Source organism: Ceraceosorus guamensis (genome assembly GCF_003144195.1).
Source record: "Ceraceosorus guamensis strain MCA 4658 unplaced genomic scaffold IE81scaffold_7, whole genome shotgun sequence".
Lineage (NCBI taxonomy): Eukaryota > Fungi > Basidiomycota > Exobasidiomycetes > Ceraceosorales > Ceraceosoraceae > Ceraceosorus > Ceraceosorus guamensis.
Window position 1 is genome coordinate 517157 of NW_020290002.1, and position 26762 is coordinate 543918.

The 26762-nt window shown below is 55.5% G+C and overlaps 7 protein-coding genes across 7 annotated transcripts; 3 read left to right on the forward strand and 4 right to left on the reverse strand.

Moving 5' to 3' along the window:
• Nucleotides 1–382: 382 nt before the first annotated feature.
• On the forward strand, nucleotides 383–730 carry IE81DRAFT_345171 (hypothetical protein; the record flags this gene model as incomplete). The annotated part of the gene is made up of 1 exon (XM_025515885.1): nucleotides 383–730. One exon carries the CDS (start codon nucleotides 383–385, stop codon nucleotides 728–730), a length of 348 nt encoding a protein of 115 aa, XP_025372285.1.
• Nucleotides 731–1672: 942 nt separating this feature from the next.
• IE81DRAFT_230400 (hypothetical protein) lies at nucleotides 1673–3105 on the reverse strand. The gene is made up of 3 exons (XM_025511119.1): nucleotides 3053–3105; nucleotides 2167–2975; nucleotides 1673–2109 (listed from the first exon to the last, which is right to left on the reverse strand). Exons 2-3 carry the CDS (start codon nucleotides 2689–2691, stop codon nucleotides 1891–1893), a joined length of 744 nt encoding a protein of 247 aa, XP_025372286.1. The 5' UTR covers nucleotides 2692–2975; nucleotides 3053–3105; the 3' UTR covers nucleotides 1673–1890.
• Nucleotides 3106–8574: 5469 nt separating this feature from the next.
• Nucleotides 8575–9078, forward strand: IE81DRAFT_345172 (hypothetical protein; the record flags this gene model as incomplete). The annotated part of the gene is made up of 2 exons (XM_025515886.1): nucleotides 8575–8684; nucleotides 8856–9078. The coding sequence occupies 2 exons, from the start codon at nucleotides 8575–8577 to the stop codon at nucleotides 9076–9078; spliced, it is 333 nt and encodes a 110-aa protein (XP_025372287.1).
• Nucleotides 9079–12933: 3855 nt separating this feature from the next.
• IE81DRAFT_361645 (hypothetical protein) lies at nucleotides 12934–16391 on the reverse strand (the record flags this gene model as incomplete). The annotated part of the gene is made up of 10 exons (XM_025516730.1): nucleotides 12934–13500; nucleotides 13692–13826; nucleotides 13903–14266; nucleotides 14498–14541; nucleotides 14639–14854; nucleotides 14974–15303; nucleotides 15379–15492; nucleotides 15580–15685; nucleotides 15873–16099; nucleotides 16158–16391. 10 exons carry the CDS (start codon nucleotides 16389–16391, stop codon nucleotides 13303–13305), a joined length of 1968 nt encoding a protein of 655 aa, XP_025372288.1. The 3' UTR covers nucleotides 12934–13302.
• Nucleotides 16392–16809: 418 nt separating this feature from the next.
• Nucleotides 16810–20033, reverse strand: IE81DRAFT_320741 (hypothetical protein). Its single transcript, XM_025513122.1, has 10 exons — nucleotides 19534–20033; nucleotides 19307–19459; nucleotides 18410–19024; nucleotides 18146–18205; nucleotides 17998–18067; nucleotides 17778–17939; nucleotides 17689–17716; nucleotides 17505–17620; nucleotides 17279–17423; nucleotides 16810–17205 (listed from the first exon to the last, which is right to left on the reverse strand). The coding sequence occupies exons 1-10, from the start codon at nucleotides 19723–19725 to the stop codon at nucleotides 16977–16979; spliced, it is 1770 nt and encodes a 589-aa protein (XP_025372289.1). The 5' UTR covers nucleotides 19726–20033; the 3' UTR covers nucleotides 16810–16976.
• Nucleotides 20034–20747: 714 nt separating this feature from the next.
• On the forward strand, nucleotides 20748–22919 carry IE81DRAFT_345176 (hypothetical protein; the record flags this gene model as incomplete). The annotated part of the gene is made up of 1 exon (XM_025515887.1): nucleotides 20748–22919. One exon carries the CDS (start codon nucleotides 20748–20750, stop codon nucleotides 22917–22919), a length of 2172 nt encoding a protein of 723 aa, XP_025372290.1.
• Nucleotides 22920–23793: 874 nt separating this feature from the next.
• On the reverse strand, nucleotides 23794–26349 carry IE81DRAFT_339716 (MFS general substrate transporter; the record flags this gene model as incomplete). Its single annotated transcript, XM_025515581.1, has 10 exons — nucleotides 23794–24108; nucleotides 24182–24287; nucleotides 24375–24421; nucleotides 24502–24618; nucleotides 24694–25144; nucleotides 25214–25291; nucleotides 25368–25505; nucleotides 25579–25808; nucleotides 25906–26036; nucleotides 26067–26349. The coding sequence occupies 10 exons, from the start codon at nucleotides 26347–26349 to the stop codon at nucleotides 23992–23994; spliced, it is 1698 nt and encodes a 565-aa protein (XP_025372291.1). The 3' UTR covers nucleotides 23794–23991.
• Nucleotides 26350–26762: the final 413 nt, after the last annotated feature.

The window sequence follows — 26762 nt, forward strand, 5'->3', positions numbered from 1 at the left end:
CCATCGTCGAGTGGATGAGTATCGCGGTGCCAGTCCATGTCCATCCAATGGACTGGCACCTCCCCATCGTCGATGCTCTCCTGCAATGAGCTCTTTTGATGCTTCGGGTCACGGTGCCACATCTTGTTGTGTGCATTGCAGAGGTATGAGGTACCTCATTTGCTGTCTACGAATGCGTATATCCTATTGCACGTTTATACCGTCGTAAACTACAGTGGCATACCGAACGAACAGAGAGCAGATTCGCTCAACGTTCGAGGCTCCTGTCGCTTGACTCATTGCACTTATAGGATGGTTGCTAACAGACTTTCGTCTGCGCGCACAGAGCACCGGTACCGTTGCCACCGATCCACCCATTCTTCAAAGCCATCTGACCAAGGACATGGCCTCGGACAACAACGAGGGAGTCAAGAAGATGTGCGCCGCAAAGGTGGCCAAGAACATTCTTAAGTTCAAGCGCGCACACAAGAAGTTGAAGAAGCGTCGCGAAGATCAGAGTCGCAAGAAGCTCCGCCTCTCCACTTTCAAGACTGTCGTCGGGGGCGTTGCTTGCGTCGTCGCTGGTGCTGGACTGGCCTTCGGCATTCGCAAATTCTTTGGGACCGTCACGCCTTCTACGACCGCCGCAACAACAACGATGGTCGCAGCTGCCAAAGTGACACCAAGGAAGAGCATCCGTATCCGTCTGCCACCAACCAGGACCGCTCATCCTAACCCTGCTTGGTACTAGGCCATACGTCACTGTGAGTCTTGACCTACGACTCTTACAATTCCTCGATCTCCTGATCGACTGTCTGATGCTTCTCTCCCTCTCTGCGCTGCACAGACGCTATGGCACCATCGTTGTTCGACACTTCGCTGCTCCTTTGGTACTTTGATTGACGCTCTGGTCGCCTTCCGCCCGCCTTCCGCCCTCGGCGCTTCGCTAGGTCTTGCGGCGCTCCTACCGAACCTCGACGCTTTATGTGTCTTTCCCTGCTCCCTTAAAATTTTGACCGACGTTCAGCTCGCCTTCCGCCCCCCGACGTCTTGCGGCGCCTCTATCAAACTCCGACGCCCCACTCGGTCCACGCTGCTCCCCTGAAACTTTGATCGACTTTTAGCTTGCCTTCCGGCCCCCGACGCTTCGCTCGTCTCTCGGCGCCCCCATCCAACTCCGACGCCATATTCGGTCCTCGCTGCTCCCCTGACCATTTGACCGACGCTACGCTCGCCTCTCGCCGCTACGCTCGTCTCGCGGCGCCACTGTTGAAGGTCGACGCTTCAGTCGTCCCTTGCACCTCGACGCTTCGCTCGTCTCTCGTCCACTGTTTGCGTCGTGTATAGACACCGTCAAATCACTCAACTGTAATCACATTTATCCTGGCGATCTTCGCCACGCTTTGCGTCCCCCTCGATGAAATGGTTGCCTTCTACATTGTGAGCTCTCTACGCGCATTGTGGTGCCAGATCTGACTAGTACAAACGCAAATGTGGACCGATGAGCATCGGGAGACAGAAACGATGTGTATGGTAGTACGATGCGCGACGCAGGTCTCTACCGATTTGCATTCCTTGACACACGCTGCAGGTAGAACTGGCTCAATACAATAACGAACTGGCCGCCACGACCATGCGATCACCCTCAATGAGGCATCAACGACAATCTTGAGCTTGACGAGTCACACTGACAGACGCTCATCGACGAGATAACACCTTCATGATGACGTGGACTATTCCAAGCTGGCCGTTTAGTGGTAGCAGTTGGTAGAGGGAGCGTGAAGGCGAAGTCAGCAGGTCTCGGACGGAGAGAAGGAAGGTTGAGGGAGCAGACCGGTACCCTCCATTAGCCGCCAGTTCTGCATCTGGCGCAAGCAAACAATAGTCACCCAGCTCCGTCAGACCTCTGACTCAGATCTGGCGGAGCTGAACAACTCCTCTTCGCCTCCGTCCGACCTCCATCTTCTTGTCCGCGGAGGCAAGCCTTCTCCTTTTGCCTCCGCCAGGCCTCTTTTTCCAGCCCTCTGAGCTTTTACTTCCTGTCTGGTGGAGGGACGACGCATTAGCGCAAGCACGTGGAGACACGCGCAACGCGCAAGAGGGAGAAAGCGCCTGAGGTTGATGAGGGGACTGATGGCGTCAGGTCGGCCCTTCCCGCAGTGAAACTAAGCCATGCCGGAGAGCGACATTCTCACTGAAGATGCGCATCCTGTGGCGACTGGCGCTTCCTCCCCATCGAAGCCTTCTTGCCGCCAGGTTTGTGGACGTCAACTGGAGCCTCTCCGAGTGCATGGCGTCAAACGTCTCGGTAATTTCTGAACTCGCTCTTCGCAGCAGCACCTCGTATGCCCGCAAAGACATGTACAGAGCGGCTGAAATAGGTATGGGGCAGCATAACCAGTATGGCATTCTGACCACAGACCGGAGATGGCGCTCTACTTGTAGAGCTGACGGACACCTATTCTCCGAGCGGAACGACGCTATCCTGGACGTTTGCGGACAGCGCCCATTCTTCCTCACTCGACGTGACGAGACGCTAGGTCGACCTTGCTGATGGATTCGACCCCGTGCTACAGCGGTGCGAAAGTGCAAAGGCAAGTCGATGGAGGTCGTGCCACCGCCTGTCGTGTCGGTCATGTGCCAGAGCGGCAGCTGGATCCGCTTGAGTACCACATAGGTAGAAGTAAGCACGGACAAGCTAACATTTGCCATCGAGTCTGCGCGCGAGCTCTGCCTCGCTCACTGCTCGGTGGTCAAAGCATGCTCCAAAGATTGTAACGTTGTGTTGGGAGCAGGAAAGCCGGTCATGCAAGCGCCCTTTCGCGCCCAAGTAGGCCGCAACGGCAGTGGATGGAGTGAGGGGTCGTGACGCTTCAACGCATACAGCTTACGTCGCTGTTCGCCATTTGTCTGGCAGGCGAGTGCTAATAAATGCTCTGCAGGCTGCTCCAGAGTCCGTCATCCAGGCTGCCATAGCAGGAACGAGGGGGGAGGGGCTGGGAATGAGAACAGATTTGAGCCTCGCGTCAGAGCGCCTGGTCTTTGTATGCGTGTTTCTCCAGCAACGACCCACCGGTAGGTCCAGTGAATACGACGCAGTGGAGGGAGCCTGCATTCTCAGTTGCCGTACAACCCAGCCTTTCACTCATGGCAGTCTTAATTTCGCCTTTCTGAGCGCTATGCCGCCTCGATACCGAGTGACCCCCCCTATGCGCTCACCGCAGCATCTGGTTGCCACCAAGCCCTAAGTGCGGCATGATGCTCTGAAGCCAGACGCTGGTCGAACGAGCAATTGGAGACGCTGGTGATGATGTTTGTTGGCTGGCTGGCGAGCGTCGCAGCACTGCGGTCGAATTATGAGCTTGACAGCAAGGCGAGCCTCACCAGAGCGCGAGCAACTTTATGTGTGACAAGATGAGCGCGGCCTCGCTCTGACGTCATGGTGGGAGGAGTCCAGTACAGCTCATGGCCTCAACGTGGGACAGGAGAGCGCAGAATGCTGGCGAAGGTGTGCAAGTCGTAGGCGTCTAGCGATGCAGTGTCCTGAGCTCCGGAAGGATTGCGGGACTTGTGATGCCTTGCGATGTCGCCTACACGAGAGGATGTGGGCAGCTCGAGTTGTGGGAATGGATGGACATCTGATCCAGCTGTATGCTGTGGTACCAGAGATCATGCTGTATGCTGTGGTAGGAGCGACGGAAGACAGCGAGCTTGAGAATGGAAGCTCGCCTTCCCAAAGCCAAAGATCGCGCGGTATTCGAGCTGGGTTTGGTTGAGTCTGCAGCCGCGCGGACGGCGCTCGGGCCTCCGCCCCAGCGCGCAGCGTGCAGCCTTTAATGCAGCTTCACGTGACCGAAAGCGCCCGTGCCCACGCTGCCTGGCGCAGCTTGCGTGCAGCATGACCTGCTCTTAACTCACACTTTTGACTGGGCTGCGACTCTCACATTCACGATCACCATCTGTCTTGCGCTCGTCTCTCTTCAGCATCTTGCATCCTGGCGGGCCTCAGCCTCGAGCGCCGCAGTCATTCACAATCGCTACCACCTGCCCAGCCAGTGGTGCCCAGCCTACCACTGGCTGTGATTCACGTTTCCGACCCCTCATTCCTCGGCTCCCTGGCTTTCTCCCCAAGCACCCTGGGCAGACTCCATGCGAGTGTCAACTGCGATTTCCAAGATGCGCGCTGCGACGGTCACTTGCTTGGAGTTACGCCATGAAAGCTGTCTTTGGAACATATCTCATGACAAAGCTGCATAAGAGGCATAGAGCTTCTGGCGTTGCATACCAGCTGCAAAGCGGTGCGGTCTTGTCCAGTGGCACTGCAGGGCCAAGGAGAAGAGCGATGCAAGCAGGCTAGCACTTTCCATCTACCAACAAGAAACGAACAGGAAGGCTTCTACGCTCACTCAATGCGAAAGAGGCTTGCACTAATAGGTACATGCTGACACATCATGGGAGGGCGCTTGATTGGATGGTCAAGAGCAGGGGCGCGCGGGAACGATGGGCTGGGCAGCCAAGGTAGCAAAGAGGCGGACTGCTCGACTTCTTCGCAGGGGCACGCAAGTAATGTGAGTGCTCGCCTGCGCTCTTGGGCGTCTTTCATGGGGGATGGTCGCGGGTCGAATAGAGGTAGGCAAACCTCACAGGCAGAGACCATGCCAACACGAGACTTGGCAAAAAAGTGATCTCGGTATGGACCTCCACGTGCGGTCGCAGCCTCCCTGATGTATTTAGAGCGGGGTTGTGTAGCTGACGTTTTCCCGACTACCTTTGCTCCACAGCCCTACTAATGCCGCTCATCGCCGCCGCTCGGGTCGCCGAGCTTGCGTGCAGCGCGAGGACACCTTCATGCAGCTTCACGCAGGTCCCGCATCCACTCGATAGTTCTCGTCATCCAGTGCGAAATTGACAATTGCGCTCCAGCCGACTCGAAGTTAGGTCCAAATGGCGATGCCCGCTCACCCGGAATACACCGGCTGAACACGTTCTCACCACTGGGCCAATCGACCGAAATCAGAGCCTAGGTGTTGCTTAATGCTCATAAAGGATGCCCTTCGCATCGTCACTACACTGTGCGCTGTCTTCTTCATGCTCGAGAACACCGCTCAAAGCCCATCGAAGTAAAAGCCAGTCAAGATGGACTCTGCGGTAAAGTCGAGTATGCCGCCTGCTGTTGTCATTCACGATCGATCATTATCGAGGAGCCTGGCCACGGCACCGCAGCTTGCGATTTGGACCATCATCACTCGACTCGTGCTACTCAGTGTGCACATCCTCCACTCGTGACTTACAACGACAGTAACTGCACGCCACCAAAAGATCTGGAGCGCGTACCTTATAGGTCATTCGGCAAAGATGGAGGGGGTACCAAGTCAGCACCTCGACCCTTTCCGAATGCGCCCGGCGTGTCCTCATTGATTCGTTTTGACATATGTTGACGGGGCGACACCCTGGCATGCCTTAGCTGAAGGCAAATTTCATGCCAGGGAGTGCGGCGCATACCGGCGCTGTCAGCACAACATTGCAGTCATCAAGCGCGGCAATGGGATGGGAGGGCAGGGGGCGCGCATACACGCAGACATTCACGTGTTTGTAGATCGAGCTCCTTCAAGACTGCACCTCTGTCCTACTACTACATCGCGTTTGGTCGTGCAGGGCCTGCGCAGATGCATATGGTTCGGCCGTTGCGCTCCCTTGCATACTCATTTTGACGACTTCGACTGATACAGCAGCATCGCTCTGCCCAACAAATAGAGCTTAAGCTGAGGTTTCTGCCAGCCTCTTCGACGCCAGACGCCTGATGCCTAATTGCGGGATTACGGCATGAGATAAACTTCTCTGTGTTGCGAGCGCATCTCTTCTCGCTCTCCAAATGGGTCGTACTTACCACCGCTGCCCCCCACCTCTCCGTCCACTCCTCTTCGACACCTATCTCAAAGAATTCTCGAATACAACGTCCTGAAGGCACGATGGATCAAGACAAGATACAGGACACCGTGATGTCATGGCCTTTCGACTTGAACTTCAGCGCTTCGCTGAATTCAAAATCGGAAAGCGCCTTCCTGTACATCGCAAATATCGAGTCAGCACCACAGCTCGACGAAACCTGGCCGGACGCAGCCCCTTCGCCAATCAAATCGCTCTACTTTGCAGAATTGGTGTGTAGACTCGGCGATTGTGCAGATAGGTTCTAGAGGTGCATTGATTGCTGAACTTTTGGGGTCTTGGTTGCATTGTGAACAGATCTACCGCATTTACCACACCCATGACGATGCGCCATCTCACCATTGCAGCATCCTCGACATCCAATGCAATTAATCTTGAATCACGCTTTTGCAAGCCAGCACGGCGAGGTAACTGCCTCTATGAGCCACACTTCAGCTGCCGCTGATGACATAGACCCGGCTTCTATTCAACAGCACAAAAGGTCTCGGGTTTGGGGGGAGCAGGAGGCAGCTGGCAATGACGAATCGAGCCACGAGGCAGCACGTCACGAAGAGGGACGCGCCATAGAGGGTCAGACTGAGGCGGAAGGCAATGACTACTCCGCCAGGCGCCCAAGGCGCAGTCAACGCTTGGCAGCGCGACATGCTTAGTAGACATGGCGCTCTTGGCGTTGTATCATCACGAATCCTCTCCCGACAATTCTTGCACTCAAACTCGGGTCTGGATCGCCCGGCGCATCATTTCTTGACGTCTGACATTCTTCAATCCTCAACACACCATACGCTTCGAGAGATGAGCAACCGCGTCGTTTGCCATCTTGTGCTTCGGTTCAGCAAATCATCATACTCAAGACTCGTGTATCATATTCGTGAGGCCCCTCACCAAACCATCATCCATCAAGGCGCGCGCTTTGCATCTTCCCATTTTGGCTCAGTCTTGGCGCTGTCGCATACATTATGCGATCACCGATCTTAGGTACCAATCACGATGTATTATCCACAACTAAGAAATAGAAGGATCAAAGGTCCAGAAGCTGGCCTGAAAATTTTCCATTAAAGGAGAACGCGGCGCTATGACTGATGATCCGACTTCAAGCTCGCGATCGGCCGCTCCGAGTGACTGCGCATCGAGCTACTGGCTCTTCTCTCGCGATGCAGCGCAAAGCTGCTCTTTGCTTGCTGATCAGCACAGCCATCGTCTTCTCCCCTTCAAGTCTTGTCAGCACGCCCGAGTGATGACAGGTAGCAGATGCTGACGAGCGGTTCCTGCTCGCAAACCTTGCCACCACTCGCCTAGTGCTCGTACTGGCCACCGACCTCGATCGAGCCAAACCTCCTGCATGCAGCTCGACCGTTGAGAGTCACGAGTGCATGGTGCAGAAATGGCTCGGTCGCACCCTTAGCCTGGTGTGCTGAGAAGGCTGAGGAGGGAGCGAGTGCACTCACGGCTCGATAAGTCCCGTAGGTGGGCATGGCATACAAGCTTGCACCACCGGCCGCACCGCACTGTGCAGGAGCAGGTATGGTACAGGCAGCCTTGCATGGCCACGCGACCGATCTGTTAGGAGTATCGTGCCACAAGGCACATCTGCCCCTCTCTCCCACCCACACCCATTGCGCTGAGACACACATCTTCCACCACCGGCTTTCACTAAATCACGTCTTACCATTGTGACTCATTTGAAGGGTGCACGCAACGAGTGAGTATAGCCAGCGGTTAGTGTGGGTACAGCCGGTCGCGCGCGTCTTGCGCTTCAAGTGACGCGGTGATGCACGGTACAAGACCAGCTCAACGATCACCTTGCATCCACGCTGATGCATACATCCATCCTCTGCTCATCGCACCTTTTCAGCAAGCCGCCGATTGATTCTCGACCCGCATCGTTCGCCCTCAACCTTCATTCTTTCGACTCTCGACCTTCATTCTCTCGACTCTCAACCTTCATCCTCTCGACTCTCAACCTTCATCCTCTCGACTCTCAACCTTCACTCTCTCGACTCTCAACCTTCATTCTTTCGACTCTCGTATCTTCAGGCTTCACCGCATCCTTCAGTCATCAGCTTTGGGCTTGTGCTACACTCGATCTTTGACTGCGCGCGACCCTATACCCCCAACTCCCCCACGCCCGATAGACCGATCGTCACTCCAAATAAAGGTGCGTACTGGCCGATCTCAATCGTTGTGGCACGGAAGGGAACACGAGCGAACGATATCGGGCCGTTGTTCTGGTCGAAGGAGGTAGAGGAGGGCAGTACGATAGTTTCAGTACATTAGAAGTCTACACGGGTAGATGTGGTCGGGGACGTTGGGCACTCCAGGTCTCGTCAGCAACCTTATTAGCTGGCGAGTCTGAGTGTCTCGGTTCTGCTGGCTAGGTGGGTTAAATGCTTGGCTAGTCCAGTCGGGAGCTGGTGGATGCAAAGGCTGCGCGTACCTCAGATAGACGCCGGCGTGCCCTCGCCACCCATCTTGAACGAAGCTCGCCCGTCGCGGTTGATCACGTTCACCCATCCTGAACGAAGGACGCCCGTCGCGGTTGATCCCGTTCTGCCGGGTGGGTGGATGATTGCACGCCGGCATCCAACCTTGACAACATTCACCTGTCGTCATACGTCGAGCATTGCTCGAAAGACGCCTGCGGTAGTCAACATGCCCCGACATTCACCTGTCGTATGCTATCACGTTACCTTCGGCGGATGCCCACCGAGCACCATCGCACTCGACGTTCGCCCGTCATTGTTTCATCACTGTCACATTCGGTGGGCATCCGTCGTTGACTACCCCGGCGCCTCGTCGAAGTCTATCTGTGAAGATCTCGCGCAGCCGTTCGCCATCGGTGGTTCTCATCATAGGACTCTTCGGAACATTCCATGTACCTCTAGATTGAAACCTGAGACGATACTGACATGCCACTTTGGCTGTACGCACAGAGTCCACGCGATATCGACACAAGGCGAACAGGACACGATGATCACCACCACGAGCCAAGTCATCTCGTTCATTTGCTGCGTCTTGCTGCCGTTGCCGTTGCTGGCTAAGGCGGAGATGCTGAGAGCACGGGAGACGGGCCAGGCGAACGTCACACCGACGATGTACGTGGCGCCTCCCGTCTACTACACCGTCATTGACGGCATAGGATATCGTCCGAACTAGACGATTCCTCGTGCTTGATTCATCAGCGCTTGTAAGTGGCACACGTGTGGCTTGTTTCATTCGAATGCTACATCCGCCGCATCGGTGACGTGCAAACAGCGCGCTGATGCCCTTCCACTCATTCTTAGCACAGCTCTCCTGTCCCAGTGTTGCACAGCCAAGCCTCTCTTCGCTTGGCTCGGCGATTCCGCTCCTCTCATATCTCACAACCGCGTCACCAATTGGAGCATGTCAGCTCTGGACGGACATGTACAGCTCAATAGCATTGATTGAAGGTCTTCTCAAACATATGCAGTGTGCCAGCCACATACATGTCCGATCGTGCATTCTATTGCGTGTCAGCATATGCAGTGATGCTGATGAGTGAGGAGGGTCAAAAGGTGATGGTAGTACGACGACCTGATCAGAGTTGCCTGACCCGGACCTCCCTGCTCGTGCATGTCCCTCTGTAGCCCACAGCAGTACCTTCCGTCTCTCTTCTCGTTCCTCCAAAACGTCGCGTCCACCCATCGTTGTGAAGAGGTTCAAATCCGTATGATGTTGTCGCTGTTCGAAGGTTGCTGGTGACAAGAACCAGACGCTGATGTTGGTGAGGCTGATGGAGATAAGGAGAATGCCAGTGTAGCGGAAGCGACTGACGCAGAGCAGCAGCTGTTGGAGGCAGTGATGTGGCTTCATAAGCGTGGCCTTTGTCGATGCCGATATTGTTTCTATGTTTTTGAGCAGACTTCGAGGCCATTGGGCTGATAGCTTGGTCAGTGCGAGGGACCCTGCATTGAAAGCATCGGGCAAGGATGCGCCTTTGTGACACACTTTCGATCCCATCAACGGATTGTGCGCGCGCTGCCTGCGGTTCCTGTTGAGAAGCTGGTCGGCATGTTCCCCTACCTTGGCAGCAGTGGTCCCGGAATACAAGTGTATGTTGCAGAACGTCTCACTGCTCTTTTCGACGACGGCGAATTCGCTCTCAACAGGTGAAGCCGCTTCCTATCCGGCCTTTACGAAGACAGACATTTGCTTCCCGAGGGCGGGTACTGCAGCTTAATTCCCTTCCCACCATCCTCACCACGACGCCAACGAGCTGCCCAGTATCGAGGCGTGATACGATTCTGAAACCTGTGCCAAGAGGAATCGAAGCGCACGACAGACTTGCTTTCTCTTTGTGTAGGCCTTACGCCATCAAACGTTCTGCGTGGGACTGTGAATCGCACTCAAGTGTAAGAGCGATCAGCTTCGTCAGGACAATTGCAGTGTAAGCGACTCACAGCGCGATCCAGATCATGTACGACAACCAAACTCTCCATACAGCAATGATGTGGCATTTAAAACCGCAATTTGTTCATGCTGTTACATATCTTCTGCAAAGTCCTCCCCAGGCATATACACGCTTCTGAGACGCCTTTGCTGCGGCGGAGACTGAACAAGGAGTAGAAGAGCCTCGGGCCCCGGTCGTAGCATTGCAGGCTATATGAGGACCTCCTGCTGGGATGCCTTAATGGGAATTGACCCTCCCAGCTATAGGACAGGCAGGCCCCCTTCACTTGTATACTCAACCAGCTATCGGGCTAAGTTAGCCGACTTCGCGTTGGAACGGAGCAGACACAGCTGCGCGGGCGGCGCTGAAGGGATATGAGGCTGATCTGCGGAAGACTTGTAAATGCCACTGCGAAGCACTTGTGTGAGGTCGACTACTTGTGAGCTTGGCATCATTTTCATCGAAGAGTGGTGGCTGCATAGTGGATTCAGACAGGTGAGCGAGGGTTGTGCGGCGGTTTTTCGACCCAATTAGCGCTCGCGCGTCGCAGTCGCACTGCGATGTTCGATCTGATGGCCTGCGCTGGCGCAAGCGCGCGCGCGCACGAGTGCTGATTTGCAGAGAAAGATCTCAAGCTGCATGCGAAGAGCATCGGCGCTGGACGCGACGTTCACCTCACCAAGCAGTGGCCTCGTCCTCTGATACCAGCCCCCACGCATAGCAAGTATTCAAGTATGAGAGATGATCAGTGAGTCCATCACCTTGATTCTCCGTCTGCGGAACCACTTGTCATGACATCGCAACGCTAAAATTCGCAGCGCTCTCCTCTCACATCCTCGTCTTAACCGCTTGGCTGCGCTGTCCTTCCTCACCAGGCCTTGCGTTCTGCAGGTGCGCAGAGCACATGGAGCGAGAGCCCGCGCTTGGGCCTCGAGCCTGTCATAAGCTTTCTTCCTCGGAGCCGCCCCCCGCCATCCGCCGCATCTAAGGGTTACATGCTGCGCTCGCGATTGAGTGGAAAGTTGTATTCGGGTGAGTCGAGCGTGCCTGTGGCCACTGATCGCATGCACTGACCCACCCTGGTGATGATACACAGGCATCGCAGCTTCTGGCTCAGATCCCGCTCCTGCCCGGCGGATGCTGATCTCTGCCCGTCTTCGTCCCTGATGCTTCAGCAAGGTTTCACGGAACGGAGCGAAGATAACTCAGCCTAGCATGAACGGAGCCATACTGGTACCCGCAGCACTTCTGCTCCCGTGCGATTGGAGCTGCGCATGGATGCCAATCGCAGCGCCCCTTTGCGGCATCCTTGACTCCGGCACAACACGTTCATCTGCGCAGAGCTCGGCTGCCTTTCCATGAGTGTGGTGGGAACTCACTGTATGCGCATATTCATAGCGTGGTATTAGCAGCAAAGCAGCAGGAACAAATGAGCCCTGCACATCCTTACTGGTCCGGCTAGCCCGCTGTCTGATTGCACTACCACTGCAAGTGCTGGTTCCGAATCCAGCAAATGGTCCGACTAGTAGCAGACGCAAGGGAGGAAACTCGTGCAGCAGGGTGATAGGAAGAGGCTAAGACTCGCATAGCGTGGCTGCGCGCTTCGCACTCGGACAAAAGGAGTATGTAGCACTGTTTGTCCGGTCACTGGCGTGCGGCACCCAGCTTTGCCTGCCTCATCATCTGCCTTTAGATTTGCTTCTTGGCGTGAACTACCAGCTCGGTGTCATCAAGACGCATCAGGAATTGTCAGAAAAGCTACCGTAGAGCTACCCGGAGCCATCCACCAGCTCTCCATTGCAGCATTCAGGGTCTTGCATCCGCATCAAAAGGACCAGTGACTTGCTGCCTGCCACTTTCTCCTGCCAACGAGGAGCGAGCTGTCCTTTCGCAGCTCATAGGTGAGAGCGTGAATAGCCGAGCCGAGCCGAGCCTAGCCTTGCCGAATTGCTGAATGCGCTCTTTCGTCTCTGCTCCTGCGTCCGCGCCACCCACTCGCCCGTAGCCACCTGGCAATTCAGTATCCGGGCTTTGTCTTGACGGACATCCTTTCGCAGCACATCTGCGGGGAGACAAAGCACCTGCTCCGCCTTCCGCATTGCGCTGGTTGACGCATGGATCGCTAAAGCCTACTGCTCCTGTGGCTGGTCGGATTCGAAGCACACTACGCCTGGAAAGCGCAGCGAGAACCTCCGCTTGCTGCGCGCATGCATCATGCTTTGCTTGACCCGACGCGTGAAGGGCAAGCGGACAAATGCGGTGTGGACAGTCCCATGTTCGAGCACATTCCACTCGCAGCTCGCTGTGGAGCGCAGCGCGCGGCGCTGTTCGGGCTCGCGGAGTTGACCAAAGCGCTGCCGACTCTAACACCTATCTCCTCATCCGTCTACTCTTCCACCCTCCTTCGGTGTGAAGGTGCCACGCCAAGGACTTCCGCCACTCACATGAGGCTGACCATCGTCGCGCGCTCTGCTCTTGGCGCTGGCTCCAAGATTGCTGGCAAACGCGAGAGACACAGAGGGCAGCTCTCTCCATTCGCTTCGCGAGGCTGATATGGATGTCGCAGGCCGCGATGCACTGTCATCTTCTACACAGCACAGAGCCAGCCACATTCATGTGTAGGAGCCGGATCGCGGAGGTTTAGAGGATTAGTCGGCCGCTTGCTGCGTCTTTGGCCGCCTCACCTTTTCCGAACAGAGCTCTCCTTCTACAGTGCATGTCATCAAGGCTACATTGTCATGAGCAAAACAAAAGCATACGACTTCATAGTTGAATGGAGAGACTCTCAGACCGGCAGGAAGGCCGAAGAGTGAGTAAGCTGACTGGTGTGTGAACGACTTGACGCGAGTGGTGCATGCGCGTCTGGGAGCGTGTAGGATGTCGGTGTCTTTTCCCTCCATCGGGGCGAGAAAGACCGGGGACTGACCCTGAAATCTTTCTTCTTAGCGCCAATTGCCCTCATGATCTAGTCAGTCGTCCTCGAACTCTCCAAAGAATCCCTCCAGGACCAGCCTTAGAACCGTCTCGAACAAGAACTCGAGTAGCTCCACGAAGAAGTTCTTTACCACTTGCCACGACAACGTACGCCATAGCACCTGACAGACCACTACCAAGCCAGCGCCGAAGAGAAAAGCAGTGAAGTTGTGGATGTAGGCTGATTTGGTTCTCTGTACGTGAACAATGTTCGTGAGCTATGAGCCGTTCCGAACTCCTGCACAGGATGCTGTCCCCAGATCCCGCTTCCTGCTAGAGGTCCCCCCCCCCTCTCCTCCCCTTTCTCTCTCTCTCTCTCTCGCGCGCGCGCTTCTGCAACATTCTGCTTCTCTTTGCCCCCACATGTTTCTCGATTTGCACGCACCTTGCTGGCTTGCAACCGATATAGGCGAATCGTCATGGTCGGATAGTCGAGCTTTCCTTTTTCATTCTGCTCGATGACGTCAATGATGCTGACTTTCGCGCCCTGAGCCTCAAGCAGCTTGAGAGTGTGCTCGAACTGAGGACGGATAGGAAGAGCCGAGTCAGCGGAGGCAATGATTGCTGAGTATAAGCACAGAGAACACCACACTCACAATCTCCTTGTTCTTGGCAAGCTGATCGACAAATGTAGCTTGGAGCTCTTTGGAGCTGGCGCGAGTAAACTTGAGGGCATCGTGGGCGCGCTTCTGGAGTGCTCTGGAGTTCGTACGGTCATTGATTGCTTCGCGTAGAACCACAAAGTGCAGATTGTTCATGACGGGATGCTCTAGATTGGCCTGCGCATCCGCTGCCTCAAAGGCAGTGTCTTCGGCATCCAGGACCCAAGGATTTTCGTAGCTGACCATCGCGCGTAGCGTGACCTTCAATTCGTCGTCCAGACAAAGTTGGAGGACAAGAGTCGATGATTTGCCTTGATTGTCTGAGAGCAAAGAGGAAAGAGATGCGACCACGACCAGTCTATACGAGAGCGGCGAAATCGAAGAATGTACAAGCGACACGGACCGCCGTCCAGGCGGGCGTCGAGGGTGTGATGGAAGTGGATGATCGCTTCTTAGGAGCATTCGTCATCGAATATTGGAGAGTGCGCTATTCGATGCCCCGCGTCTCTATGGGTCGAGCCTCCCAAGACTTCGGCGCGGGTTCTGCCGCGCTTAGGCCACCCAGCACTTGCACGACATCAACACTCACACTCGCGCGTTCTGGATTTCGTAATTCAACATCCACGTGTCTCGCTGCCAAGCAGCGAAGGTCAAATCGGCTCATTGCCAATATTGAACTCGATTCACGATTGCGAGATACTTGGGACTCGATCATCGATGGTGGACTCACTTCCAAGATCACTAACTCCCAATCGCAATTCGAATCACAATGCGTATCGCAATTCTGTCGGGATGATCTAGATACATGCTTATCGACGAGGACGAAAGTACCAGTGGCTGAATTAAGAGAGGCGAAGGGGGTAGCGGCCTGCTTATCGACGAGAACGAAAGTACCACTGGCTGACTTGGGAGAGGCGAAGGGGTAAGCGGATGATGAGCGATGTCGCTATGAACTGGTAAAAGCACCGGCATTTCACTCACAATCAACATAGCCCAACCCGGACAGCGCTAGAGGCCCTGAGGTTCCTGAGGCTCCTGAGCTCCAGCAGCTGCAATGGCCGCTACCTTCAGTTGCTTTGCAGCTGTCGCGCAGCTGGCCTTGAATGCTTTGTGCCACACTTCCCTGAAGACCCTGTCTGCACTTGGAAGTTTTCTTTCTGCTACCAAGGATTTGAAGGTGATGCTTGCTGCACCGCCTAGACCAGCCCAGAAAGCAGCTTCGCCAACCTTGTTCAAGTTTCCGCGCCTTGCAAGAGCCCTCCATCCTGTTGCTGCCCTTTGTTGAGCGTTGGTGATGTTGAGCATTTTATTGTATTGGGCGCAAATACGTCTTAGGTTGGTGCAAGCCCAGGCATCGCCAACAGGGCCGGCAGCGTTCACGGTGATGCGCGACATCTGGAGGTGGGAAGAGGCGACAAGATTCAGCTCTCGGCATACAGTTGATGATGACGTCACCATCGCATAGCTCACCTCAATCGCGGTGATCAGCTGTACGTTCGAATCATGAGACTCTCGCAAGTCGCCAACAAAACTCTCGACAAAGTATATGCCTTCCTCGCGGCGAAGGCGCAGCAGTCGTGCATGCTGAAGTGCGCAAAGGGTCAGCATATGCAACCAGAGTCCTTTCTGCCGCGTGTATGGATGACCATGGGTCCATTCAAGTTCACTCACCAGTCGACGAGGCGCTTCAGTTGCCAAAGCTCGATAGAGCTGTTGAATTTTTGGACTGACGGGCGCCTGACGAGCTCGCAGCGCTGGAGCGTCCATGTTTCCGTCACTTAAGGTATCGATGAGTAAAGCGATTGAGATGTCGTGGAAGGGGGCAAGTTGTGGAGCAGAGATGAGTGTCCATAGTGGTCGTGAGTGGTGACCGTGAAGCGTTGATGAGTGTCGGTGAGAGTAGGCCTTTGACCATACAAGGGAGATCTGACTTTGCCTACCATATGTTCGAAGCAAAAGCTGACCAGGTAGGCGGCCAGCCGCCCTGGCCTGCGAGGTGCATAGCAGCTCGCGACGTCTGAATGGTGCTATAGTCCACTTGGTCTTGAAGCGATGGAGCACTGATGCTCACAAGCGGGGTGCTAGTCATGCCCACGCCTTTGCTCGCCATGATCGATGCAGAGGAACCGGTGAGGGCGCACTGCAGCTCGGACTGCCAGGGGCTATGCATCTTCCAGTTGACGTCCCATAGCTGCAGTAGTGCGCGCACGCAAGGCCAAGCGTAACGATGCGATGAGACGACCGGACACCTGTTCGAAGAGCTGCTCTGCTCTGCAGGCCCTGCCCTGCCCTGCCTGACTGACGACTCTTTGAACGCAAAAATCGTTAATGCTGATATTATGGCAGGTTTTGAACGTCTTGATGGAGGCACTAGAGTCAACAGTCAAGAGTGCATACAGGCAGCGCTGTACCCGAGCTTTGACGAGAATCGTGAGTTGCGCACACCCCGAGCGCTGCTGAACGTAGGCTGCACGTGCCACCATGCCTCGCGCCTCTGCCGTCGAGACCTGTGTCGTCCCGCTGTGCACGCCCTTCGTGATTTCAAGGCTTCTCTTTTCTTCCGTGGTCTCTCGTGGATCCTCGCGGACCCAAGTGTAAGCTTGACTCGCATTCACCTGACTTTTGATTTTTGATCGTCAATTTGCTCCACCAGCCCTGTGTAAGTACTCTTGACTCGCGGCAGATCTACGGGGCAGCGAGCTGAGCAGCGAGCCTAGCATGTAGTGCGGTTCGTACAAAGGTGCAACGCCAAGTCAAACGCTCGCGCGTGTGCACGCGCACCTCAGAAATCGTCATCTCCATGAGCAGAGGTCGGAGCACACATCAATCACGAATGCACACAGGTGAAAGTCCATGCAAAATCATCGTGGTTAAATTAGTGAAGGCAAACAATTGCCCACCCTTTCAGCTCAGAGGCCGCTTCTGTTCTGGCATCGATAAATCAAGTTCAACAGTATCGTCTGCTTGAGCGCACGATACAATTGGTCACACACAGTGGGGACATCGTTGAATATTGCACTCGGTGAGCTGCGCACTACGGAATAAGAACGCCGTCTTCAAGGGTTCCCCTACCAGCCCGAAAAGTCACCAAAGCCACCGTCAGAAGCCGTCGCTTTCTTCTTTCGCTTCGCAAAAGATTCCCCGATCGGTTCGCCCTGCTGGTCTACTCCATCCTTCTGTACGCTCGTCGTGGCCTTCATGTATCTGCCAACGCCAGATGCCGTACCCATCGCTCCCAGCTCCGATTCCTCCCCGAGAGCGCTTCGCTGCCTCTTCTCCCCAAGGTTGGTGCCCAGCCTACGCGACACCACATGGAGGTGAAGACTCGTCAGAACTTTGCAGACACATCATCGCAACAACAGCCACTGACCAGGTGGTCCGATCTTCCTCTCTCCGCTTCCTCTTCTCTTCCCGCTTCGCGACTTCTTCCACACTGTCTCTACTCTGCTGCCTAGCGAGCTCTGCTTTGTAAGCCTCGAAAGGATCGTCGAGACATCTGATCTCGAAGATTCGCACTGTCAATGCCAGTGACTAGGCTCGCGTCAGCCTTGTACGAGCACGCTAGCTACAGCGACCACTATTGTGAGGATGCGCACCACTCCTGAGCGGCCGATCTGTGCCCTTCTCGGTAGGCACGCGCTCGATGTTGTCCAATGTAGGTTCGCCTGGAAGCATCTTTCCAAAAACGGTATGTTTGTGGTCGAGGCTTGAGCTAACGAGCACGATGGTCAGTCACCTAGTGCACACGCGCTGCCACCGACAAACGGATCGAGAACTCACATCTGGTCCCGGAAGGTGAAGAAGAACTCTGCAAAAGGTGTTGTGTCAGATCTGCTTGTTTCGAGAGCGCTCCACACCTCTCTACTCACGACTACCATTCGTCGCGGGACCCTTGTTTGCCATGCTCAGCGAGCCTCGGGAATCATGCCTGAGCGCGCCGGGCAAATCCAGTTCGTCTCTGAAAGGTTGGTCCCACATGCTAGCACCGCCTCTACCAGTTCCAGTCGGATCGCCGCCTTGTACCATGAATCCTGTAGCGGTTTATCGGTTCAGCTAACGGTGCGAAGGAGGTTCCCGTCCTTGACTGACCTGGTATTAGACGATGGAAGACCGTATCGTCATAGTATCCCCTTTTCACCAGCGTCAGGAAGTTGTAACACTGTGCGGCCAGGGGAGTTCAAGCAACAAAGCATGAGACAATTCCCCAGTATCTGCTTGCAGACGACCGGGAACCCACCGTTTTTGGTGCCTTATCGCAGTAGAGCTCCACATTGATGGGGCCAAAGTTCGTAGTGACCTGGCAAGGACAGCAGGTTGCCGACGGGGCGGAGAGTGTCAGCTCGCTTCCCTTCACGCAGAGCGGAAGCTTCGGTCATCTGGGATGAGCAGATCAAGGAACGATTACTCCTGTTTTCGTACTATCTTACATCATCCCACTGCCTTCGAGTCCTGCTCTACTGTTCCGGTCCATGCTGACGCCATTTGCGCTATCTCTACTCACCCGAACAAAAGCCCTCGGACTGGCCTTCTTCTTCCCCTTGTTCCAAGCCGCTCCAAGCCCTTCTCCAGCAGCCACTTTTTCCAGCATAAATTCTTCCTCATTGATAGTTTGCCTCTCGCTTTTGGTCACTGGCGTCAGGCCGCTTGACGTAAAGCTGGCTGCAGTCATGCCCGTGGATGCCGAAGTAGCGTTGTAGGGCACCGCTTTTTTTGCTGTTCCTATGTTCGCAAGTGCCGGCGGTGCGGGTGCCGCAATGTTGGAGGCGGAGGAACTAGGCTGTGATGCTCGAACACGATCCAGCAGCTTCGACGCTCCACCTGCTGCACTGGTGTTGATCTCTTGCAAGGAATCGCTGGCCTGAGGTACCACGTGCCCGTGCTTCACATGATGCATCTCCGACAGACTTCTCTTGTGAGGCTTTGAAGCCCCAGAACTCGACGCCTCACCCATACCATGCGGGTCCTGCAGCGTTATTAGATCTGACTTCTTGAATGGCTCATCTGAAATCAGGTCGACCATATGTCTGGCTTTGATGTTGAGCGAGTGGACAGTGTCCCAGGAGAAGACGTTGCCTGTCGTGCTAACAGCCACGAGGTGTGTATGCTCGTTGAACTCCTGTCACGAGAGCCGACAACGCGAGGCAGGAAGGGCAAATGGTCAGCATTGCTTGGAAGCGGAGCGCAGTATTCCCTCTCGCATCGTAAGTGGGTGTGATCGTGATTGTGCCTGGCTGCGATTACCTTCCAGCCTTTGCGCAAACTGGATGTATGCGCTCGGTGCTGCCATAAATAAGCTCTACTCCGCTTCCTAGCCTCACAGCTGCTCTTCATGATGATGCCACCCGCTGCTGCCGCTGCGCCCTCTTAACAATGCCCCATGCATTCCACGCAGCCTCACCTTGAAAGACACAGGATCATGGTATTTGCCGTTCTCGTTCTTGTGAAAATTGAGCTTGACTAGATCCTTGATCTGCATTGCTTGCCCAGTAGCAGGATTTGTGCCGTACTTGTTGAGGTACGGTATGACGTGAGTCAACTCGAAGATGGTTCCCTGGAATGTAGACGCAGCTTCTAAGTCAGCCAGCATCCGGCGCTGGGGTTTCCTAGCCACGCCCACCCACTAACCTCTTCCCTTGTGCACACAGGATTGGTCCATGGAGCCAGCGTGAGAGCGCAGCAATCAAAGGGTAGCGCTTGCATGCCATCATGGGCGGATGAGAGAGCAGCCTTGTTGCCTACGCTCCCTGCGGAATGCTGCCCAAAGAAACCCGAGTGCTCGCCATGGGTGATGTACAGCTTGTCCGTCTTCTTGCCCATCTTTTCAATCTGTAGGGTAAAGGTGAGATTCGCAGTGCAGTAGGTGAGGTAGCTAGACGAGAGCCGGGCGTACCATAAGCCAGGGCGTCCTGGAGCACTCAGGTGGAGGTGAGAAATGCAGTGTGATGCGAATGTGGTTGTGTGCCGGACGCTCGGTCCTCGCAAAAGGTTGCTATTGAGGCTATGGTCTCTAGCTAGGGCAGGACTGCGATCTATGGTTGGCTGTGGGAAGTAACCGAGATGGAGAGGGAAAGGCGTGCAAGTGAATGGGTGCGAGCGGTATGGATCGAGATGGTGATAGAAGATGGTGTGGCATCCATTCAAGATTCTTGATTTCAAAAGTCATGACGGGTCCACCGAATATCTGGACACGTGACCCCTTTCCGGGTCGCGCTGCGCTACGATGTCAGAAGAAATCGCGATCGAGGGCTGCATGCGTCCAGCAAGCGTGCGGCCTCTGTCGGCACGGCGCAGCACAGCTATGTATAAGATCTTCGCTGCAGCTGCTGCAGCCCTTGCGTTTACAACTCCGCGGCGTGGCTAGGTCGTGTGGCGACGCTTCTCCTAACCATCATCATCTTCGCAGCTCGCCCTCTCGGTAGGTGCGATACTCAAGCCTTATTTAAGTTTTCTTGCACATTTGTCTCTGTGACTCTCCTTCTCTCGCTGCGCTCCCCAAGATCCACTCTTCTGCAGGGCACATCATCATCGGTTCTGCTCCCCCGCGCACTTCTGAAACTGGGGTGTGGCCAGCCATCCGAACGCCCTGAGAGCCTTGCATCTCAATTCTGCGTCGACTTTCGCTATCACATACTCAAATCTGGTCTTCATCGGCTTGGAGTCTTTCAGAATCCTACTTGGTCTCTGCCGCATCTTTGGCGCGCTCAGTTCTGACGCCTGCCCTCCTCACGTCATTCCGATCTTTGACGTCACCTTCACAATCCGTCTGCAGCACGAGCGCCCTCGTATACAGCCTCATCTTGTCATCTTTACAAGTCATCGACAGCACTAGCGGCCGGATCATGTCTCTCGCTCCGCCATCTAGCGTCGCCGCAGCCTCTACCTCCCACTCCTCGGCACCCTCACTGCGTCATCAAGTATCTGCATCCCGAATATCTGTCCCCATCAACCGATCGAGCTCGTCCGCCGGCCGAGCTTTGCCGCCACAGTCCTTCGGAGCTGCCTCATACTCAAGCACCCAAACTTCATCATTGTCAAGCTCATCATCCACGGGAGACCGTCCGCGTAGGCATCGCCAACGACGATTGGCGGGCGAGACCAATGGCGCAGCTTCTGAAGATGATAATCAAAGCGCCTCCACTGGTTCCGGCACATCAGCGGATAGCTCCAGCGTCGGAAGTCGATCGGATGGCGAGTCGGGCTCAGAGAGAGCTGGTCGTGCTATCAGACGATTGCGGGAAGACTCCGAGTCGGAAGAGGAGCCAGAGACGGCAGAAAGAGTGGTGAGCACCTCGTCAGAGTTCGCTTCCAGCTCTGTCGTCGATGCGCAGGAGCGGCGGATACCCACAGGACCGCGCGCATCCCACACCCTTAGCAAGGATGCTAGCTCCGCTCCGTCCCCCTCTCGCGCCGCACCCAAAACGAAACCCCCTCCGCGGACTCCTCGAGCTGGACCTCATTGGAATCATGACGATCGCGGGTCGATGTATGCGGGAGGCGAGGCGAGAGGGGGCAGGGGCAGAGGAAGAGGCGGACGTGGTGTGAGAGAAAGCTTGGCAAGAGGAGGTTCTACTCGATACGCACCAGACCATAGCTCTAATGCCACTCACCCACGGGAGATCCTGCAGGCACCGCAACGTGGCTCCCAATTTCCCAGGAGAGGCAGAGGTACAGGTGGCACGACGAATGGGACAAGTCCTCTGCACCGCGCTCAGTCTCAGCCTCAGCGTCGAGGTCTACTTGGCTGGAGCGAGTCGGAGCATTCGGCTTCGGATTCTGACGAAGGCGCAAGAGTAGATGAGGATGCTCTTCGCGGTCGAGCAGTGCGGAACATTCCAAGCGCGGCGAAGCCTTTGCCCACGTCAAATCCCTCCCTCGCCAGATCACCTGCCGTGCAGGAACATTCGGATGGTCCAGCTGCGAAGGCTGAGGGGAGCTGGATTGGGAAGACTCCTCCAACTGCGCCTAGAGCGATGCGAGCTGCTGCGCCTTCGCCAGCGCCTCCCGCCTCCAACCTCGGCTCATTTCCTGGCGGAACAAGCTCAGAAGTGACGCCCTCAATCAGCACCGCTCCTCCGTCGGACGCGCTCGCTACCCTGAGTCTAGCAGCTCCATCATCATTGACAGGAGTGCCAAAAGGACCCAGCGGCAAGTGGGTGCATGATGGTTATGAATCTTTGTGGGGGCGAGATCGAGAGCATACAGGCCACTCACATCGAGGGAGAGGTAAAGGCACGCGCCGAGGTGCGACACAAGGAAGATTCAGTGGTCGACCGCAAGCCATACCGCGGGTCAACCTGCCACCTGGCTCAGACACGCAACACCAGAGTGAACAGCAGGACCTGCTCGACAAAAGTCAGCCGAGCAGCCTTGTCAATGGCTCTCCACTTGCTTCTGCTGTCGCACAGCTTCCGCCCGGCTTCGTCGTGGATGCTGCAGGCACCGTCTACGACCTCAACCAGACACCCCCGATGTCCGTTGGAACTTTGCCGGAGTTGAGCGCAAATCGTTCAGACACATCTGCTCAACATGGGACAGGCCGCGCTCGCATTCAAGGGACTGGCGCTTCACCATCAGCTGCTGTTCGTTCCCGGCACGAGCGGTCTAGCAGCGCGGCGATCTTCGCTAATGCTGCCAGAAGCGCCACTTTTAGCCCATCGATACACAAGTTGTCGAATGCTGCGGCCGTCGCTCAGCCTGCAACTCCTCAGCCGCCAGCTACGAACGGTGCTTATCGTCAGCATGTATCTCACCCTCGATCTACCGCTTCTTTGTTCCAAAATTTGCACGGAGTAGAAGTCAGTCCAGGTCCATCTTCGCCCTACATCTATAGCCCGGCGCACGAGTCAGAGCTCTACAATCCATCCTACGACGTGGGCAGCGTATCGCACTTCGTGCCTTCGGATGGCGCGCACTACTATCTCCCACCGGCATATCCCCAGCATGGTGCAACGCATTACTTTCAGCAAGCGTACGGTGCATCTCCTGCTGTCTGGACCGCTGATGAGTATTGACAGACAGGCAACGAGGCTCAATAGCGGTCACGGGCCTTGCGATCCGACCTTAGTACAATGAAAGCTGTGGCCTCGGTGCATACTCACGAAGCTACGACGATGGACGAGCCAGTGCTCACGTGTCAAGCCATGATATCGGCACCAAACAGCCTATCCCTTTGTGTCTGACTCTGCTCCCCGATCCCGCCCGCTCACTGGCATACAATGAACTCAAGTAGTGCCGATTGACGACACCGAAGACCTCTCTACGCGCACCACCTCCTGCTCACCAAGAATGTAATGGCATACGCTTTCCTACTACCTCTGCCTGTGCGCCGGTGCACAAGTCCGGAGATGTCACGCTAGATACTGATAGCACTGACGGCCCGAAGCCTAGCAGGTTGAAGTCACGAAGTTGATCAATTTGGCGTACAGCGAGCGAGGGCGGGCGAGCTCAGGAAGACTGCTACAAGACCATTCGGAGAGACCTGTGGCGAAAGCAAAAGCGAAATGATGGCGGGATACGTCCGAATGGAAACTGGACGTGCGAGGCGGACGGTCAATGATCAGCTTGGGCCGCCGAGTCGCAAGAAAGGAATCGAGCACGCATCATGCTCACGCGTTTGCTCATTGCGGATCCTCCGCTGTCGCGATTGATCATATCGTGAAGGTCGGGACACCGCCCTAGAGCTCAGAAGTGCTCGCTTCTCTTGCCTCCCTCTGATTGGTCGCCTGAAGAACCTCAGTCGTCCTATTCACTTTGACGGCTCTAGCATGGCGTGGTGTGATAAGGAGGAGGGGGGAAAGTTGATTTCTCTCGTCAGCATCAGATCGAGAGTATGGCAGGCTGACAAGCAGCGATGCGCTGCTTGCGTCTCACTCATCCAGGACGAGTAAAGCTTGTGTGCGCGCGCATACACACCCCCACCAACCAAAATCGCAAACCACGTCCCCGACGTCCACTCCCGCGCATTCTCGCGCGGAGCATGGCTGCTTACCGAGAACCTTCTCCAACAAGCAAGTCTGTTGGTATAGTCAAGACATGAGGTGAGATAGCACGCATACGATTGCTCGTTGCGAGACTAGTGTTTGATCAGAAGGAGTACCGAAATTCACGTTTGCTTTGTATGATCACAAGACCCTGCCGAGCCAGGCGATTCATGTGCGAGAGGTACAGTATCATAGCTATGCAAAGAAGGAGCGAGAGGGCCTACGTGACGGCGGCAGGTTTGAGACAACGTCAGCACGTCGTCTCTCTACGAGCTTTTGACTGCTGGTCGTACCTGAGTGGCGAAACCCCAGCTTAGTCCCAGCAAAAACTTGGGACGATCTTGAGTTCGAAACACCAAGGTAGCCACGATACCCGCTAAAGCAGAGCCCAGCGTGAGACTGTCCAGAGCGGAAACACGAGAAAGAGCTCAGTATGCTTGCCATGCATCGACTGGTAGGCTGCGCTCGGTTTCGAAAAGCACTCACCATCCAGCGCTAACGCTCTTCACCTTGATATCTGCAAAATTGGCGGCCTGTCGGTTGAGGGAGAATACGGCATCAGGCGTCAGACCTGGTCCAGGCGGATGATTGAGAAGGCGACGAGAGGGCTCACTTGTAATGGAGGTACATTAGCGACACTGATCGCTGCACCAATGTCGACCAGAAAAGCGCCTCCAAATCGGACCTTTGACACTTCAAAGAGAAGCAAGCCAAGGCCAATGCTCGTGATCTGCCGTAACGTGGCTGGCATATCTAAGCTCCGAAGCTCGCAGAGGCTCGGAAACAATAATGCGGAGTCACTCACCACATTGCCTGTCATGACAGCGGCCAGCCTTGCTCGGTATCGATCGGCGATGACAGCTGACGCAAGGCCCACGGCAAGGCCAGACAACTTCACAGGAGCGGACATGATCAGAGCTGCGTCTCCCGAGAATCCTACATCCACCAGAATGATCGGCAAAAAGTAGGCGAGAAGAATGGCAGGAAATAGAGCAGTGCAAAAAAGAGCAGTGCTCGCAAAGAGGAGGCGCTGCTCCCGCATGATGGTGAGCACTTCGCCGGCACCCAGGTGCACACCACGTTGATGTCGAGTAGCGACTTCAACGTCTTTGCTCTTTGCTTCTGCACACGGAACTTGAGTGAGACTATGCGTCTTGCCAGCGAGCATGTCTCTCTCGCGCTCGGTGAGCCAGGGAGCCGTCTCAACGTCGCCGACAAAAAGCAGGACGGGAACGGCTACGATGACGGTGAGGACACTGGGAATACGCGCATCTCCCTGTCAGTCTCGAAAGGCTGTACTGGCCAGCCGCGCGAAGAACTCTCACCCCGCCCAGATGAATATCCAACTCCACCTGTGAGTGGGTCCCCAGGTTGGAGTGCGGGAAAACGCTTCATTGAGAAGGCTAGACGGACCGAGCGAGTGGACGACCCGTCAGTCTTATTCGAAGCAGAGCGGGCAAAGTATCGTCTTCGACCTACGGAGAGAAAGCAGACATGACGTGCTGCACCGAAGATAGACCATGAGCTCGATTCTGCAGATCAGATGCAAATTTGCGGCTAGAAATGTCTACAACAGCCGCCATACTCACGCCAGATAGCGAAAATACTGCGAAGCGCCTGCAGAATGGTAGAGGTGAGGGGTCAGTGTCAAGCAAGAGCTCGAGCGAGCGAGTGGGGGACCTTGACGCACTTGCCGAGCTCGCGATTTGCATACGTCATGAAAAGCAAACAATGGGAGCGCTGCAAAAAACATGCTTCCAAAGCGCCAAGGACAATTCTACAGGCCAGTAGCTGAGACCAGTGATTGACAAACCCAGCAGCGATGCAGACGCCTCCCCAAACGAGCACGCATGTGGACAGCCACCATCGAGCTGAGTATCGCTGACAGAAGACGACAATCGCTGGCAAGAAGCACATGTGCTGCAGGCATTGGGAATCATGAGACGGCGTCGAGCGCTGAGCCCATGATGCCGGGCGGCTGTCCCATCATCCAGGGTGTTCGACCTCTAAAACTCACAGAGATGTACAAGCTACAGCTGATGATGTTGTAACGGCTGTCGCGGGAGAGTTCCAAGTCGTCTGCAAGGCCTATCACGAAAGCTGCGCTCAAGTTGCTTCGATCCAACAAGGCAACGGCAAAGGCAATAGCTAGGGGAAGAAGGTGACAATCTATCTTACGCATCATTCGAAGATAAGCATGACGCTCGTTCTTTTCTTCTGCTCTTGTCTCGTACATGCCGGGCGCGAAATAGCCGCTCATCGTATTTGGCTGCATGTTCCTGTCTGGCGTGCCCCAATCGCGTGGAGTAGCAGGCTCCGGAGACCTTGCTGCAGCGTGCACGTCCCCCATCGCATCTCCTTGGCGGATCTTCTCGAGCGGATCTTGAGTGTGCTGCTCCTCGACGGACGCGCTTGGGTTGCGATCGGCGACGAAATGCTTCGGAACGCTCGGAAGAGACATCTTGGCAAAGAGCGGGATGACATAGAGGTCCGCAGTCGAGCTGGAGGTCTTGTACCAGATGAACCCTGGCTGTCGACTCTCAGTACAAGAACGTCTCCCAAGGGGCTGCTTTGATGTATCCCAGCCTTGATAGCGTTGATATGTGAAGCAGCAGTCGTGGCTTTAATGCGAGTGCAAGGGACGGTCGTTTCGCCCCGGATCCAACGATGCGAGGTCACCAAAACCTCGCTCACAATCCTCCTCCGCGAACGATCTCCTCGGGTTTCGCACACATTCAGCTGTTGGGGCCAAGGGTATCTCGCGCAAATCCAGATTCATTCCCGCCATCTTCGCGTCTGCCGCGTTCAACGAGAGGGTCTACGGCGGCGACGCCCCATTTGTTGCATTTCATCTTCTCCTTTCATGAATCCTTC